Genomic DNA, 17,297 nt, shown 5'->3' with positions numbered 1-17,297 from the left:
TGCTTGGAAAATATACACCTCCAAAGTCTGACTTTCATTTAAATACAAATGTACAAAATGTAAACTGAGACAATAGAGAAATTTACAAAACTTTTCTTTAAAAATAATAAAGACAAAATTCAGTTCTAGTATGATGCTATTTAAATACGTGCAAGTAGTCATGTTCATTGAATTTCTATTGCAATGTTCTAAATAGACAAATCGGATTCACACAGTCTTGAGTGCCACCTCCAAAAACAGACCTGAGTGGAAAATTCTTCTTCAAATGCGAGGCTCCACTGGAAGGAATGGATAGAAACATCTCCATTTGGGGGAGATTTCTTTATTTTTATTTCTATTTTTTCACTCAACGGTGGAGGCTCTCTCATCCATAGAAGCTCCATAGATTATAGTGGAAGGATGCAACATGTTGTTTCACAAAACTCAGTTGGAACTAGCTGCTTCCAGTGGAGTTTGAACTTACGTGATTTGAATTTATGTGGTGATTTAAACTGGCCTTTGAATTTGAAGAACTCTTTGAATTGTTCTGATGCTGTAGAATGAGGAAGACAACGACAATTAGATCCCCAAAACACGCTGTGCTTTCTTTTAGGCCAATATTGTTCATTTTATGATGATAACGTACTGACTGGACTGCAAGATTTTTGTTTGAAGATCTTTGGATGTAAACTATTCTTCACTTTCTTACCTGCATTCTCTCTAGGTCAGGAGGACCGTGGCAGTTCTTGAGGAATGCAGCAAAGAAGTCTCACTCGAGCTCCAGGAGTCAAATCAATTCACTGCAAAATGTCAGTATCTGCTAAATCTGACTAATACAGAGGAGACCTGCTAATGCTCACACGAGGTTTTAACCCTACAGAAACAGATCGGTCTGGGAATGTTATTTAGCTTTGCAAGAGGTGCCATGGTGCCTCATGAAAGCTGTATATCACTCATGCTCTGGTCTGCTCTCTCCTCTAGTGTTTTGGTTTCCTGCCACGGCTACCTCACTCAGCATTTTTTTTTCTTAATAAATACATGAATTAAAGCTTTTCACAAGGAACTTATAAAAACTACATAACCACTTCAAAAGGCATTTCAACATATCACTGAAAGATAGTTTGGGTAAGAAGTTTTCAACCACTGGAAACAAAGCTGATGAAAAATGCTGGAACTTCTGGTGGTAAAAAATAAATCACAAGACATAGATGGGAAACCTGAGATAGTCAGTATTAGTCAGGAAGTTACCAGGAAACTGTGACAGCAAGCTCTAAGACATACTATCTTTTTCCTATGAAAATATCACCAGAAAGTGGCTGTGACACTGGGCATCTATGGGAGGTTCCTTGTCTTAGTCATAAAAGATCTCACCTGTCGCTTAAATATTCTCTGTAGCAATCCTTTCTTGGGTGGCTCTGGGGGGTAACTTCTGTTTAGGTCTGGTGAAATAGTACCATTTGGTCCAAATACATTCAGTTCTTTGAAACACTCTGTTTCTATCATCTAGTGGAATAAATTAAAAAACAAACAGACAAACAAACAAACATCTACATTAAATATATTCCAGTAGAGCTTGGTTGTTCAAAGTCGGGTCAGGACCAGCAGCTTGAGCACTATCTTAGGAGAGTTACCAGTTGAATTCCTGCTGGTGGCTATAGAAGGCAAATAGACGTATGAAAAAGAGAGGCTGAGTGCTCTCTGCATGGTTGCACATCAGTCTTAGCAGAAATTGCCCCTTAAAGCTTTCGACTCTTTTCTTTAGCGCTGAGGATAACATTGGGTGAAGACAGGCACACTCACAAAATCCCAGTTACTAGCACCCCTCTGCCCAAGTGGATCTGCTGTTCGATCCAGTGTTGGATTACAAAATCCACTGCTGGATGTGTTTTGATATCAAACAGAAACAAAGAGCCAGATGTTGAAATCCTGAAGCAGTTCAAGGTCCAGAGTCAAGTGCTGCAGCTGGGACCCACTGCAGGTACAAGACAATGGATGGGATCAGGATCACGGAGGAGCCTCCCATGGAAGCTCCTTAGAACTGTGGTTCAAACACCTCTGTAGAAATCCAGGAGAAGGAAGTACAGTAGGATCCTTGCCAATTTACACAAATACACAGAGCCAACAGATACAGTCACCTGAACCTGACATCTGTGGTACATTATGGATCTTGAAAGAGGCCATTTGTAACTTATGAAAGCATTAGAGTCTGGCAAGTTAGCCAGAAGCTATATATTACTGGAAATATACAACTCCTCTTAAACCATCTGTGCTAGTGGTTTTCTTGGAGTAATTTTACTACGATACATCCTTACCTCATTTTGCCATGGAATAGATACCGATCCTGTGGAAAACTTGGAATAGAAATCATCATCTGTTTGGTCCAGGTTAACTCCTTTCACTGTGGAGAACTGCTCGATGTCTAGCACATCCTTGCAGTACACTGCTCTGGGCTGTCTCAGCAGGAAAAACAGCAAGAGAAAAAATATTTCTGAGTCTAACCATGTGCTTTCATTCACAAGTTCAATCAAGTGCGAATCCCTAACTACAAGTGACTATCTGCATCCTGCTTCTCTAGATTTGCTCTACCGGCACATTTATCATCAAAGGCTGACTTTGCTTTGAGCATGTTAAGCTTCCCACTTTGAAGTCCTTAAATCATCAGAACAGCCACAGTGGGTTTTAGTCATCCATGTTCCATATGGTTAAGAGGTGAGGGGAAAAGGCCAGAAAGAGAGAATTAAAAAATTCCTTCAGCAGACATTTTTTTCTTAGAGAGGGAACAGCAGAAAACCAGGACGTTTATGAGTGACACACTGGAGACAGCTCTGAAAAGGAACCTCAAATAGAAGTGTCCCTCTGCTCAGATACCTGTGGAGTTTGCAGCTTAAAAGCTTAAAGGAATGTATACTAATTGCTAAAGAAAACAGAAGAGGTTTGGCATTTTTCCATTGTTTTTATTAATAGCTCAGCTGCTGGAAGCTGTCCAGAATCACCTCTATTAACTCGGCTGCGTTTCTTCAAACAAATAGTCAAATGCCTTTGCCTTTTCTAACTACTTAATCTTGGGGGATGACAGAGACATGACTCTTTGCAGTGACGTTGCTTTTAGCTTGTATTCCAGCAATCGGCCGCAGAAAGCAGAAACAGTCATCCCTGGCTACCTGTCACAGTTAGTGTGGTCACCTGCACGCCTAGAGAGCTCCCATCAGGAGCACAATTACCCTTTGATGCACTGGAATGGGTGGTTTGTGGGACCAGCTTGACCCGCTGAACTCAAGAATCCCACTGTCTACATGTGGTAGCACGACTGCGCAGCCCAGGGGTCCCACCGTGCGGTATTTTCTCTAGATCCGAGCAGTGTGGCCAAACAAATCAAGCTGGTTGCTGACAGAAGTCCTATTTGCTGGAGGCTGCATCCCTCCGCATTCCTGATAGCTGCAAGCCATGACATTTTTGTGGGGAGAGATTGGTCTAGAAGAGGATGAAGAGATATGGGCTGGATTACAAGCTCTGCCATTGGCTATATAGCTTTGGGTGATTCAGCTGACTTCAGTAAAGACTTGGAAATCTATGGATGAAGTGCCAAACAAATTAAATTAGGGGCAGCTCTTGAGTTCCCAATAAATAGCCATAAAAATTTATGTGCCTCTGCTTTAGCAAATATGTCTATAAGAGGTGCCTTCTGGGCCTTACATGCTACAGTGAAGCTTTAAAACACTCTGGTGGATCCCAAATTTCAGCTCAGAATTTTCCAATTTTCTACATCAGAAAGAAATAGTAGCTTGTCTCCTATTTCTTCCCACTAAAGCAGGTCGTAACACCACGGGCTAATTGGCAAAAATAACTAGGCCACATAGTAAAATGTAAAGCAAAACCAGAGCAGCTAAAGTAAACTTTTGTAGTGTTCAAACCACTTTGGTTTGGTTGAGTTTGCAGCGATGTGAAGGAGAGCTGCCAAGATGTTACTTTCCTTAATATGTTAAAATGGCAGTGTTTACTTAGAACCATATGGGAACTTTAAGGATAGAAGGTCTAGCCAGAAAGAGAGCCCTGCAGGAGGAAAATAATCAGATAACTCTGTGCGCTGGGGTAGAGACCGATACCACAAAAGAGTGGAAAAAGTTTTGTTATTGCCAGCGCAACAAAGACTTGCAGTATGTGTAGGACTGGTGTATAAACCTGAGTAAGGACTCAATGTTGGGTTCTGTGCCCCATGAACACTAACAAGTTCAAAATGCTCTCTCAGGTCCAAGTCACCTCCTCTGCTTGAGGTGACACGATATATGAACCTGGTTCAGACTCTGTAATCAATGACTGTTTTCCTGATGATCCCGCCCATTCCACAGTTCCATGGAGCTTTGGACTTTGTGGTTCTGGTTTCACCTCAGCATATATATCTATATATCTGTATGCATACATGTGGCTTTCATTGCTGACTGTTCCGAGCACCACCTGGTCCTGAGCATACTTATTCTCACACCACTACCACGGATAAGGGAACACAAAGGTTCTCAGTCTGAAGTTTGGGAAGCGAGGCATGTGCAGATGCACCGGTGCCTCCAGTGTCACACAGGAAGACTGTGGTAAAGTGAGGGGGAATGAATCAAGCCCCAGGTCACCACCATGCATGGAGGCCCACCCAGCCAGCATGCACACATCCACAGAGCAGCTCTCCTCTTCCTCCCAGCCTCCTCACTCCAGCCCTGCCACTTATCACATCTTCCTATGGCAGCTGCCCATGCAGACAGTGATGACAGCTCTAAGAGAGAAGAGTTATTTTAGAAACAAATCTCTCAAAAGAAGGCACTGGGGGTTCTTGCTATTGTACTTACATCAGGGACAAAGGGAGGATCCAGCATTCCTGCTTCTAGCCGCTTGAAATTCATGCTCTTGAAAAAGGGGTGCCTCTTCACCTCTGCCGTGCCTTCCCCTTGACACCCCAGCCGCTGCTTCACGTCTTTGGCGAGGAGCTGAAACACACCAAGAGCAATGGTAAGCGTGTCAGAAAAGCAAGAGCTCCACAAAGGTATTTTTACCTCCTGTTGGTTCTGAATGTGCCCAGAGGGAAGTACAGAGGGGTCTGTAATTGTTGTTACTTAATGGCCAAAGTCAAATCGATTAGGAGTGCACTGTTCTACAGGGTGGTGAAACCCTTTCAAAATTACCTGCTGTGAAGTGTTTGCAGTCAAAATAGAGATGGTTGCTTCTGCTTACTTTCAGTGAACACTTTCAAGAAGAGGTCTGGCCTACCCTAATAACATAGGTAGCTGCATATTCAAAAGTCCCATGTGCTTTTTCTCAGTTCTTTTTCTTGTTACTCTCAGAAGAATACTTTTCTCACATTGCTTAGGCTGAATGATTTCACTATTGGATTGTATTTCCTTCCACCAATTGCAGTATATTCCAGTACATCACGTGACACATTGAACCGACCCTTTGTGCTTATATGGGTTTGTCTCCTGAATTCAAGGCGACTTTTGTCCGTGGAGCCAGTATCAGTAACCATCCTCGGTTCAGCCTTGTTTGGTTTCAGAGAAGGTCAATGCACCACCTCTACCTGCTACAGCAAGTCCTGCCTGGTTCCTGGGTACCTGTCACAGAGCAACGGACACTAACTGAGCTCAGTAGGCTTAGTCTATGAGATAAGTGAGTCCATGGATACAGACAAAGGGGCTGTAGGTCCTGGAAGACCTTGTATGGATGGACTAATTGATCTGGAAGAGAACAGTTCAGTGGAAGAGCAATTCTGGCACAGACTAGTTGGTGGATGAGGAGACTGAACATGTAGCCAAACCTTCATCAAAATGCATCTCCCTTTTAATTATATGTGTAGTATCAAGCAGGCTAAATCAACATCTTAAGAGATCACATCTAAACAGTTGAAGAGAGGCAGAGCTTGGCATGCACATGTCTGGTGCAAGAAGACCATCATTTGGGACAGGAACCTTTCTAAATGTACCACTGACTTCAGGCAATAGGCTCACAAATTTGTTTCCTTTTTTTTTTTCCTTCCATGCATCTTTGAGGAACCCTGCATGATGGTCTCTTAGATAGAGGAGGGAAAATATAACTCTGAACTCACCATAATCTGCCCAGAGATTTCAACTGCCTGTTAAACAACATAGGTCTTAGTACAACAGAGAACTAAACACGCACTAAAAACAGTCAAGGCAGCGCCGGCTGGGGAAGGGAAGGGAAGGGAGAGGAGGCAGGAGGGAATCCCTGCGCGAACCCAGCGGAGGGGAGCGCGGCTGCCGGGCGCGGCGGGGCCGCCGGGGGGCAGCAGAGGAAAGAGCAGCGACCCAGGCAGCGCGGCGCGGCCGGGCGGGCTGCCGGGCGGCGCGGAGCGGCGGCGGGCCCGGGCTCGGCTTGGCGGGTCGTTCCGCGCTCCGCAGGGAGGGATCCCGGCCAGTACGCGACTTTAGAGCTGCGTCGGGGGCTCTTCCCCGGGGCAGGAGGGGACTGGTGCTGGGTGCCCGAGGGAGGAAAGGTTCACGCCTCACCTTGTCCCCAGCTTTGCTGCTCCGAAGTGGGAGCTAAGGAGCAGCGATCTCTCCTTGCCCCATCATCCCCAGGTGGGCTGCGTAGACCAATTGTGCTAATTAGCAAATGATTAGCAAAACTCCCTAGGACCGCCCACGCAGGACGGGTTTGGGTTCTCAGAGCACCTGAGTCCGTAAAGAAACCGAGCTCTTAGGAGTCCCCCTGGATTTCAGTCCCTGAGAATCTTACTGGCTGTACCTGCAGCCAGGACAGTCAGCAAGCTGAGCTGTACCTTGGGGCTCACTTTGGAAAGCAGGAGGCAAATAGGTTTGGGAGGGTTGGAGAGAAAAAGAAGTGTTTTGGGAGAGCAGGTAGACAATCAGGTGCAGCCCTGCAGGAGGTTGGGAGCAGGGAGCAAGGCAGTTCCCACTAAGGCAGGTTTGTAGGTTTTCCAGCTCAGGGTATGCCCCAGTGCCATTTGGTTGTGTTGCTGTCTCAGCCACATCATCTCAATGAGGAGGAACCTTGAAAGAGCTGTCTGTTGCTAATGTGAGGCTGGTAATCTTTCCTCTGGTGTCTGGCTACAGCTGGGTTTTCTTGTCCTTATCACAGGTTTACAGGGTTGCAGCTCTTGAGGCTTCTCTGAATGCTCTGCTACCTGCTGGGCATCAGTGGTTTTCTTATCTGACCTCCACAGCCTCCTCAGTTCTGCCTTTTTTTTTTCCTTTTCTTTTTTTTTCTAGGGGCCTCATTTCCAGCCAGAGACAGCAAACGGCTTCAGCAATCAGTGTGCCCCATAACATATGCAGAGATCATCCTCCAGCCAGCCCTGAGCAAGCTACAATGGCAGAGGCCAAGCAGCCAGAAGAGGCGGTGAAGTGGGTGGTGGGACAAGATGAGCCTTTTGTTCATCTCCTTCTGCTTCAACAGCAGCAACAGCCAGAGGAAACTGCATAGACTGAGGGAAGGGGAAAAGCTAGTGGTTCTGGCCACAACAGCAACTTCTAGATAGCAATGTCTCTCCCTTCCTTACAGTTTCCTCTGCAGCTTTCTAGGTGTGACTGGTAACCACAACTGGCTGGTTCACAAAGACCTGAAGAAACACCTCTATGCCTTGCTGTCCTCTGAGCACATAGATTCATGTGATACAGCACCATGCTGATTGAGCTCACAGAAGAAGATCTTGCTTTCCCTGGCTACGAGGAAAAAGGGATGTTCTGATTGGTTTGCTCTATTGTGGCTGGGCAGAGAAGACTGAAGTTCTTTTGATCCTCTACTCTCATGTTGAGTGGACATTCCTGACAGGTGGAAAGAAGAACCTGAAGGCAGAGGCGCCACTTTTACTACCCATGGGTCTGATATACTTTTGGAAATGATACATTGAAGCTCTCAGGAGCAGCGCTGCTGTGGAGCAAGTTTTGGGAAGAAGGAGTAGAATTGGATTTGCCTGTAGATGATAAAGGAGACCTCTGCAGTTTCTGGTCTACAAGTCAACTGTGAAGGGAAGCAAGGGGATTACTTTCCTGTGTGTGCAGCCAGTAATTCTCCTGCCTCTGGACTCGGTGGGAAGACCAGGCTAATCTGGGAATTTACCCTCACCAGGCTGTAAATGTTAGAAGTTATTTGGAGTGTGTGGTCAGAGCATAGGGTAGTTGAGGGTAGAGAAAGGCTGTCTAGGGCTCCTCCACAATAAACAAGGGAGTATTCAGTAACCTCAGATGCAAGAAGGAAATCTCCAGAGCATTAATGCAGTTGGGTGTGGGTGGCTGGCCAGTGCAGGCTGAAAGACACAAAAGGGAACACACCACTGGGAATAGGCTGGGACTGAGAGACCACAGAAAGGAGAGGATTCTCTTGCAAAGCCCTGTTGCAGGGGAGCAGCTGCCTGCCCCTTGAGGAGAGTCCCAATGGAGAAAAAACTAATGAATTAATGGCATTTGGTAAGGTGTAGCTGCAGCCAGCTCTGGAGATGGCAACAGGGACCCTCCCATGTTTCACTTTGTGCCTATTGCTTCCCGTCACTGGGCACCAAACCAAAAGTTTGGCTCCATCTTCTTTGTGCCCTCCAAACAGAGATCCCTTTTGCAGAGCCAAATGGGAGCTGCAGGAATAAGAAGCAGCAGGGAAGATAGTCTGTGAGAAACACAGACCAACAGGACACTGACAGAATGACAGGAGAGCACAGCAGTACGGGCCCGTCCAATGCTGTTGACTTGAATGCACTTCAAGTCACATCTTTGGATGCAAGACGGCACTTGTCAGGGAAAACACACATGTACATCAATGAAGCACAAGTCATAACAACAAGCAGGGAGCATTTCCTAGAAAGACCGTATTTTTTAACAGAAAAAACACACCATGAAGCAGTTATATTATATGGGAACTATGGGCTGGGGAGCTTCCCAGAAAGCCAGCTGCCCCTGTTCCTAATTATTTATTATTCATCTCTGTTTCAGTCCAAAATGAGGGCAGATTTATGGGAAATGACTTACAAAATGAAACATGGAAATATGGGATGGATGATGATTAATGGGAGCTATGATATGTGCCTGCAAAAATGCAAAGGGCATAAACATCCAGGAGGGGAAGGCTGACATGGGCGACACTATGAGTAAATTAATAGAGATAATATATTTCCTGATGGAGATGCTATTAGCTCATGGAGTAAGCTTTGAAGAGAAGGTTAGGAGACATGGTGGAAAACCTGTTGTTCCTCATGCCTGTCTTGAAGAGTCCACTACAGGAAAGCCTTTTGTGTTGGATCTTTGTTGAAGGCTCAAGTTGGATTTACGTACTGCAACTTTATGCTTCATTTTGCAGGTATGATGGGTACTTAATTATCACTTTTTGTTTCCTTGTTAAGATGCTGACACAAGTAACAAAGTTCTGGTTTTCAACATAGGAAACAAAAAGTATCTGAGGAAATCTATTTGAGTAATGGATTTTTAAAAATATCACTTGATAAAATAAATGACTTTTGGATGGAAAACCATGAACGCTATCTTGCTCAGTATCAAAACTAAGGCGCTTCCAGCCTTAATGCACAGTAATTTTAAAGCATTAATGCTCAAAAATGACAGGGTTATATTTGGATCCATTAAGAGTTTGCACAAACCACCTAAATAAACATGCCACGTGATGGGACAGTGAAGAAGTAATGATGAATTTGTCTGGGTTTATTTATATATAGCTCGTGGTTCCCTGAGGCAAGGGAATGAACTAGATGACTTCCTGAGGTCCCAGGCTCCCTGAAGCCAGAGACTCAATGCCTTGAAGATGAGAATGACCATGACAGTATAATGACTTTCACTGTCTTCTCCTCTGGGAGCAGTAGGTCATCTCCAGCACTATCCCATCAATGATACATTTAATACTTCTCAGCTTTAAGTTCTCACGGGCTTAGTTATTTCCAAAGTAGACTTTCATTCTGTTATGCATCATGCCTGCGACTAACTACGGAACAAGAAACAGTAATATAACTTTTGCCTCACGACATTTTCATTGCATGGTAACAACAGGACACTCACAAACTCTTTGCCCCTCCAGCAAATGCTGCTCCTCACCTGGTGGGAGTTGAGATGCTGCTGAAGAGCTGGCAGGCTGTTTGAGCACATGAAATGGTCTGTAAGAGACTGTGGCTGCCCTAGATCCTCCCACGACGACTTCACTAGGGGCTCTAAATCGCAAATTAAGGGCATCGAGTGGCCTAGAGCGTCTATCAAGAGTGATGTCAGTTAATTACTACCCCTGGGATTCAGCAATGAGTTGGTGCACTGTGAGTTAATGACTTCCAGGCATGATACTTGGCAATGCTACCATTATTATTTTGCAAGGAGACTTCAATGTCTCTTCATGAAGCCAGCCAACTAGAATGTTGTTGATCTGCTGTTTGCTTGCCTGTTGCACAAGATACTGGTGAAACTCTCACTACCTATTTGTTGACCTTTCTTTCCCTTCATCCTCTCTCTACCAGTATTCACAGATATGTCATTGTCTCCAAAGGAGACTTCACTCTTTAGCAAACAACATCAAGAAAAAGGCCGCATCCCTTTCCAAATTACAATTCAGCCTTCTAAAGATGGATGTTGACAAGCCACTGATGAATTCAGACACAGCTTTGAGATTTCTCAGAGGGGTTGAGGATTTCCATTGTCAGACATGGCTATTGTGCTAGGAAAATGACTCCCAGCTGAACAAGTGAGAAAACATTTTAAAGGACAGTTCAACAGTATTAAAAAAAGCTGGATATCCTGGCACCCCAGGGGAAGAGCTGCTAACGAAGTTAGTGAGATGGGGTGGGACAACATTTGAGTGTCACAATAATTTCGTTGCATAATCTTTGTCCTGCTTACCCCCAGCTCTCACCAAAGACAATGGAAGCATGGGGTTTTCAGTTCCTTGCAGGAGACAATCAGAGTCTTGCATCATCAAGTCATTTTTATTTTTTTCTACAAGATTATAAAAGACAGAAATGCATTCTTGACTGCAAACTGACATTCAAAGTCTCACGAGAATAGACACCGCTCCCTTTGCCATAAAACTCTGGAGAGGACTCAAGATGACTGTGATGAATCTCACGGAGAAGCCAGCCCAAATAAACACAATTTGAATGAACAGAGAATGCAGTCATCCCATCAACAGATGAGATTGTTTACTCCTTGTCTCTGCAGCCCCTCTATGGTACCGTGTTATTGCTCAAACCATGTCATTTACAGCTTGCTAATGAAGCTCCCACACTGGGCTTTCAAGCCCCTTACCATTTTACAGATGGACTTGGCCTCCTCAGAAAACTTATGGGAGTACACCTCTTCTGTCTCCAGCACTCGTCTGTCCACTTCTTCCCTCTTCACCTTCTCTTTCCTTCCACGAAATGGTGATTGCCCAGCAATCATTTCATAAATGAGACAGCCTAGCCCCCAGTAGTCAGGGCTGAGCGTGTATCTCTGGTTGTTCAGCACTTCTGGAGCTGTGGAGGAGAAAGATGTGTCATGTGGAAATGCTTGACATTTACATAAGCAAAATCCCTACATTTCTAAAAGTTGGTGACTGAACACACATGCACAGAGAATGGCAGGTAAAACAGAAAAATACCTCCCGATTTATTTTGACAGCATTACAGAAAATGCAGCATGCTACATGCTATGGTTTTTTCTCTACACGCTACATGCCATGTACATGCTGTGTTCTGACTTCTCTATCAAACCAGACCAATTAAAAAACCAAAATGAAGTTGAAACTAAGTATCAAGCAGAGGCCCAGTCTTAATAGTCCTTGCAGACTTCTCCATTTAGGGAAGAAATGACATACAAACAAACACCTTGTAAACAACAGTGACATTTCTTCAAAAGCAAATCCTGTCTTTTCAGTCAATTTATGACTTATTTTTTCTCCCCTTTGAAAACCAAATCCATTTATTTTGTGTTGCAGCCATCCAGTGTGCTTTGGGCATTTGGTCACTGTCTTACACTCATCCTCACTTCCACACGTGGGTACAAACACATGTACTTACAAACACAGACTCTTAGTGTCTGCACAACCTTACACTGGGGTAACAAAATTTAGAAATGACAACTGATTTGCTTGCTTTCATTAAATTCTCCACGTGGTGTAACCGTGGCTCGTATCAGCTAGTTTCTATTTAGTCAAATAAACATATGCAATTTTTATTCCAAGAAATATGCCCACTCAGAGAATGCAAGAAAATACTTAAACTGAGTTTATAAAACTGATCGAGTTAAATCAAGGAGTGTATTTTTTACCAATGTACAAAACTCTTCTTTTGTGCAGCCTCTCCTGCACGTAGGGGAGGATTCAAGATGACCATGTTATGTAGGGGAGGACTCAAGATGACCGTGTTCAAGATGACTGTAGGTGTGGCCTTACCCATTTTATCATAAACATACAAAGACATTTTAACTATTATAAAAGTAGCAACTAGAAATATACCTTTTTTGGCACAAAACCCTCCTAAAATAAATCTGTGCTAAAATCAGTAGATTCTCAGTTGTTATTTCCCCTTTTAATTTTCTTTGCTGATTTAAGAGTATAGAGTGGGCTCATTAAGAGCTGCTGTGGTTCGTCCTTTTGCCCAGTTCTGATTTCCACTGGCTTGACCTCTTGGTGGGTTGCTGGGGGGAACTGGACCCAGCTGAATGTGAAGCTTTTAAAATTCTTTTTCTTAAGCCTACATGGCAGAAAGATCTCGAAAACTCAAGTAACCGCAGCAAATTATAATAAAAGATGAGCTACTGAAGACTTACCCATATATCCTACTGTTCCTACTCTTCCACGGATCGATTCACCCTCAGGGATTTTAACAGCTAGACCCAAATCAGATATTCTAATATGGCCTGGAAGGGAAAAAGAAACAACACAAACCAGATATAATAATATGATCCAAATTAGTCTAAAACCACAAGTGTTGTGATTGCTGCAACTCTCCTGCAATTTACTGTTCAGACGTTTCAAGAAATGAATGTACTGAACTGCTGAATCAGAGCAGTTTCATTGATAAGGAAAAGAGGAATTATTAAGGGCATTACAATGCAGTGAAATTAATTTTAACAGTGAGGCTACAGACTAGAGTGGATTGTGTTAGATATTTTAAAACCAACTAAAAAAGGCAATGAGAAGCACTCTGTAGGGAAGTATCTTGAACTGATGACAGGGGATGGATGGGCTGACATAATTCTGTAACTCTCTGATGGCTGAAGGGGCTACGGCTGGTCTGTAAGTCAGCGTGAGATTTGATTATCGCTGCCTTCAGCAACAAACGGGCACCTGGGTTTGCACAGAACGAGAGTTGGCTCAGCAAAGGATGAACGTACTTTTGAAAATGGAGCGGGAAGCACAGATTCAGAACTCACAGCTTCCTTTGTGTTGTGTCAGCCTTGCAACAATATGGATGGAAAAACAATGGAAAAAGGCAGAAACCGCCATATCTCGAGAGCAGACCCTGCTGAGCAGCACAGCTGCTTCGTTCCATCCGTGTGGTGAGCTCCAGCACTTCACTCACCCCAAGACAGGAGTATTAGTGTCTGCTGAGCCTCTTAGTCACTTCCGAGCATTATTTGTCTTTGTGCAATACATATCCTAAAACTAACTTAATCTACTTTACTGTGAAAGCATCTCTGTAAACCTCTGAGACTTACCATAATCATCTAGCAGGATATTTTCTGGCTTCAGATCTCTGAAAATGAAAGATAGCAGTTATTTGTGTGAAGCTGGTTTTGATAACATAACCATACGACAGTGTGTGAATGCATTTATTACTAGTACTAAACCAGTTGAGTGTCAACTCAAACAGCAAGGAACTGATGAAACCAATACAACTTTCTACGACTCACTTCGCAGATAGACTGAAACCATATGTCTTTTTCTAAACTGGAGTTACATTTTTTCACTAAGCCAAGCTTTTAGTTCCTAATCCACTCTATAATGGACTCATCCATCTAGTCCTGCAAACCCTGTGTGTTGTTAAATCTCTGCAACATTTTCTGTTATAAAATTTTTGTTAAAAAGAAAAATATTCAAAATTTTTAAATATTTTGTTTGCACATGAAAATGGAAATAGCAATCTGCTGGGCTTCAATCTTCTGTGTCTGGCATGTGACTCAGGTCAAATATGTGAATGTGTGTAAATGCGCTTGTGTACATGTGGAAGAGTTTCGGCTAGTTTGGAAAACGAGGGGTAGAGGAGGGAATGCTGTGCCCAGATTGAAATTTTCCTTACAAACATTTCTGACAGTCTAGTGCCTATGCGGTTTGGAGCAACGCCATGAAAATTGGCAAGGTGGTCACTCTGATGTCAAAGATGTGCCTTTCGTGCTCCTGTGAAAAAAAAATCCCCAATCGGGCCAAGTTAGAAACTTCTGAAAAAAAATAATCTCAGTTTTCATATATTTAGCAGAGCCTTGGTGGGTCATTCTTCTGAAAGGTTTCTCTGCACCAAACCTGCTCCTCCAGCTGATGTTTCTAGACCACGCTCCACCGAGGCCAATTCCCAAACCTAGGAGCTGAGCGTGACTTTGCCGCGGCCGTTCCTGGATGTGGTGTCGGGGTGGGAGCCAGGGGGACTCTGTCCTGTCCTCCCCAGAGCGGGAATGAAGCCAGCCTTCATGGGATGGGACCTGGAGGTGGCAGAGCGATGGGGACGTGCTGGGCAGGAAGCGTCCCACAAGGGCTGTGCAATGGGAGTGGGCTCTGCTGGCTCCGCAGCCGGGTGAGGTTTTGCTGCAACTCACACCATCCCCTGAATTTTATCTGATCAACTCCTACTGAAACGCAACGTTTAGCCCGGTGTAACTCCAAGAAGTGCTTGGCCTCGTCTTTTGTTAAAGGTTTCCTTGCATTTGTGAACCAGCTTGGTTGTGTTAGCTCCCCAGCAAGAGATAGTTCTTTTGAAAGAGCAGAGAGAGGGGAGAGAAGAAGAGAAACCCTCACACCAGGAGACCAGGGCATTGCAGAGAGTCCGTGCAGGAGCCCGCCCTGCGTTTCAACTGTACCACTTCAGTGTCGTGAATTTTCCTGTGAATGGAGAGGGGTATTTTATGGTTTTGACAATGCTGAGATTAAAATGCCAAAACTAGTCTCATTTTTATTTATTATTTCAAGCAAGAACATAGAACGCTGTGAACAATCTCCTCTTCTTGCTTGCTTCAGACCCTCTTGACCCCTCAAGATAAACTTCACCGGGTACCCGGTGGTACCGAGACTACTTTTCAAATAAACAATACTGAAATATGTGAAGTGTAGCCAAATGCTGAGGAGAAGCTGTGATTTTGTTTAACATACCACTGTGGGCTTTCCCTGCCTATTGGCAGAAGGTTTCCAATGCTGGAGCAACATGGTCAGGAGCATTTCCTATTTATTTTAAAAAATGTATTCTGGATCTGTTAAGAACTATTTCCATGAAGAACTCAGACTTCATTATTACTTCATCTTCCGCTCCAGCACTTATTAGTCCCACTTAAAGCTGTAAGTGTGGCTAAAAGACAAGAATCCTGCGTGCAAGTTGGAAAATACAGTCTTTGAATGAGAAAATGAGAGAGTCCACGAGGACTCTTGAGAACACTAGTTTGGTCCTTACAGTCCCCTGCGATTTGGGGCAATCAGAGCCCGCTTTCCTTCACCCCACGCACCACTTGTCATTTCTGTTTTCAGATTTCTCATTCCTTAGGATCAAGGCTGGATTCCTTTGCATGGCCAACACTTCCAAGAGCCAGGGAGGAAAATGATTTTTGTACTGAAATGTGTAGGAGAAATAAAACTCCCTGGCGGTCACAGTTACATGTAATGGTACTTCCCAATAGTACAGCTTCCCATATGTAAACTAGCCTTGCCTAAATATACGGAAACATAAACTGCTGGCACTGCGCCCACACTAGAAAGGCGATGGTACGTTGTTTGGCTGTACAGGACAGCATCAACAACTAAATTTACCATGGTGGACAAGGCTTTCCTGTGTATTTGTGTAACACCTAGGACAATGTGATCTTGATGCTGACTGGAGCTTCCAGGCATGGCTAAATTATATATATAAACAGTTTATATATATAATATATAAAAAATAAACAAATATACATATATATATATATATATATATAAAGAACTTAAGGAGAACCAGCGGCTTTTTATGTTTGCTTTCCACGAACAACTGACCCGTTGACATTTACTAACACGATGCAGTAGAGAAATGTAATGTAAGCACCATGTTTGGCAAGGGAATTCTGAATTAGATAAAACTGATTCTGAGCCTGAAACCTGTCCCGGTTGTTCTCTCGGGGCACGTCCGCAGCGTGCGTCACCAGCCCAGGAGATGGGGATGTGTTTTCTGATGCTGTGTTTTACTCAGAAGCATTTTGTTCATAGAAAATTAAATTAAGTCTGAGGAATAAGTGTTTTGAGATGAATTATTCACCTTGAGAAAGCGGTAGCATTTAGCTGCTATATTTTATTGACCTAGATAGCACTTCTCACGGGTCCCAAAACACGCTGCATCATTACAAATTAGGGGTCTCTGCAGATGCTCCTAAAATACTGCTAGAAAATGTCACCTATAAGAATATAGTATCATTCATCAGCAAAAAGTGAATTTGCCATTTGAGGTGCAAACTAGCAGCTCTTTTAAGAGTCGCGTGAAACAACCACTTAAGGAAGCAGGATGCCATTTTTCTGAGAGCCATATGCTGGTTTGTTTCATTAGAAAGTTGCATAGTATGGCATTTTACCAGCCATGTTATGAATGTACCAGTCATTTTTATCAATGAAGTATACTTGTGACCTAGTACTTTTTAAAGAAACCCTATAATACCTCCTAAAACTTTTTTTCAATATGGTAGGATGTTTCTTAAAGAAAAGGGAAGCCAGACATATAATTCATTATTTGATTTTTCAATTGACATTAAATACTTAATTCCATTTTGTTCTCTGGGGAAAAAAAATCATCTCCTTCTTGGGTTGGCACCAGCGAAAGCCGCATGTTATCTGTCTGCCCTCCTGCCAGCGAGCACCATCGGAGTCACAGGGAGGCAACCAAGCGGCAGCTTGCTAGAGATCTCCTCCAAGGAACAACAATATTGTCATTTCTACGTATACAAGCATATGCATAATGCTTATTATACATGGGCATAGCCAATGATTTAAAGCGTGGATTAGTTTTTAACAATAACACATTTTTGTCTATTAATCATTGTCCTTGGAAGTTCTTTCATCAATTTACAAGACGACTTCTGCTGTGAATGCCAGCAATAATGATTTCACAAGCTGGGATGACGAAGGCAAACATTAAGTGTTGTTTACAACTACATTGGTCGTTGATTAAAGAAAATAAATCT

General features: G+C 43.5%; 1 protein-coding gene across 1 annotated transcript in view; it reads right to left on the bottom strand.

The window, feature by feature from the left end:
* Nucleotides 1–350: 350 nt before the first annotated feature.
* Nucleotides 351–17,297, bottom strand: part of GRK5 (G protein-coupled receptor kinase 5) — a gene marked incomplete at its 5' end in the record, with an annotated part of 162,648 nt that continues 145,701 nt past the window's right edge. The window contains 7 exons of the mRNA XM_080347887.1: nucleotides 351–532; nucleotides 1,351–1,482; nucleotides 2,292–2,429; nucleotides 4,812–4,949; nucleotides 11,220–11,428; nucleotides 12,723–12,812; nucleotides 13,614–13,651. Of these exons, the coding sequence (XP_080204013.1) occupies nucleotides 434–532; nucleotides 1,351–1,482; nucleotides 2,292–2,429; nucleotides 4,812–4,949; nucleotides 11,220–11,428; nucleotides 12,723–12,812; nucleotides 13,614–13,651 (844 nt within the window). The 3' untranslated portion in view covers nucleotides 351–433. The remainder of the gene's footprint in view (nucleotides 533–1,350; nucleotides 1,483–2,291; nucleotides 2,430–4,811; nucleotides 4,950–11,219; nucleotides 11,429–12,722; nucleotides 12,813–13,613; nucleotides 13,652–17,297) is intronic.

Source organism: Nesoenas mayeri (genome assembly GCF_963082525.1).
Source record: "Nesoenas mayeri genome assembly, chromosome: 7".
Taxonomy (NCBI): Eukaryota; Metazoa; Chordata; class Aves; order Columbiformes; family Columbidae; genus Nesoenas; species Nesoenas mayeri.
Note: the sequence above shows the minus strand (reverse complement) of the source record. Positions and strands in the feature narration are given on the sequence as shown.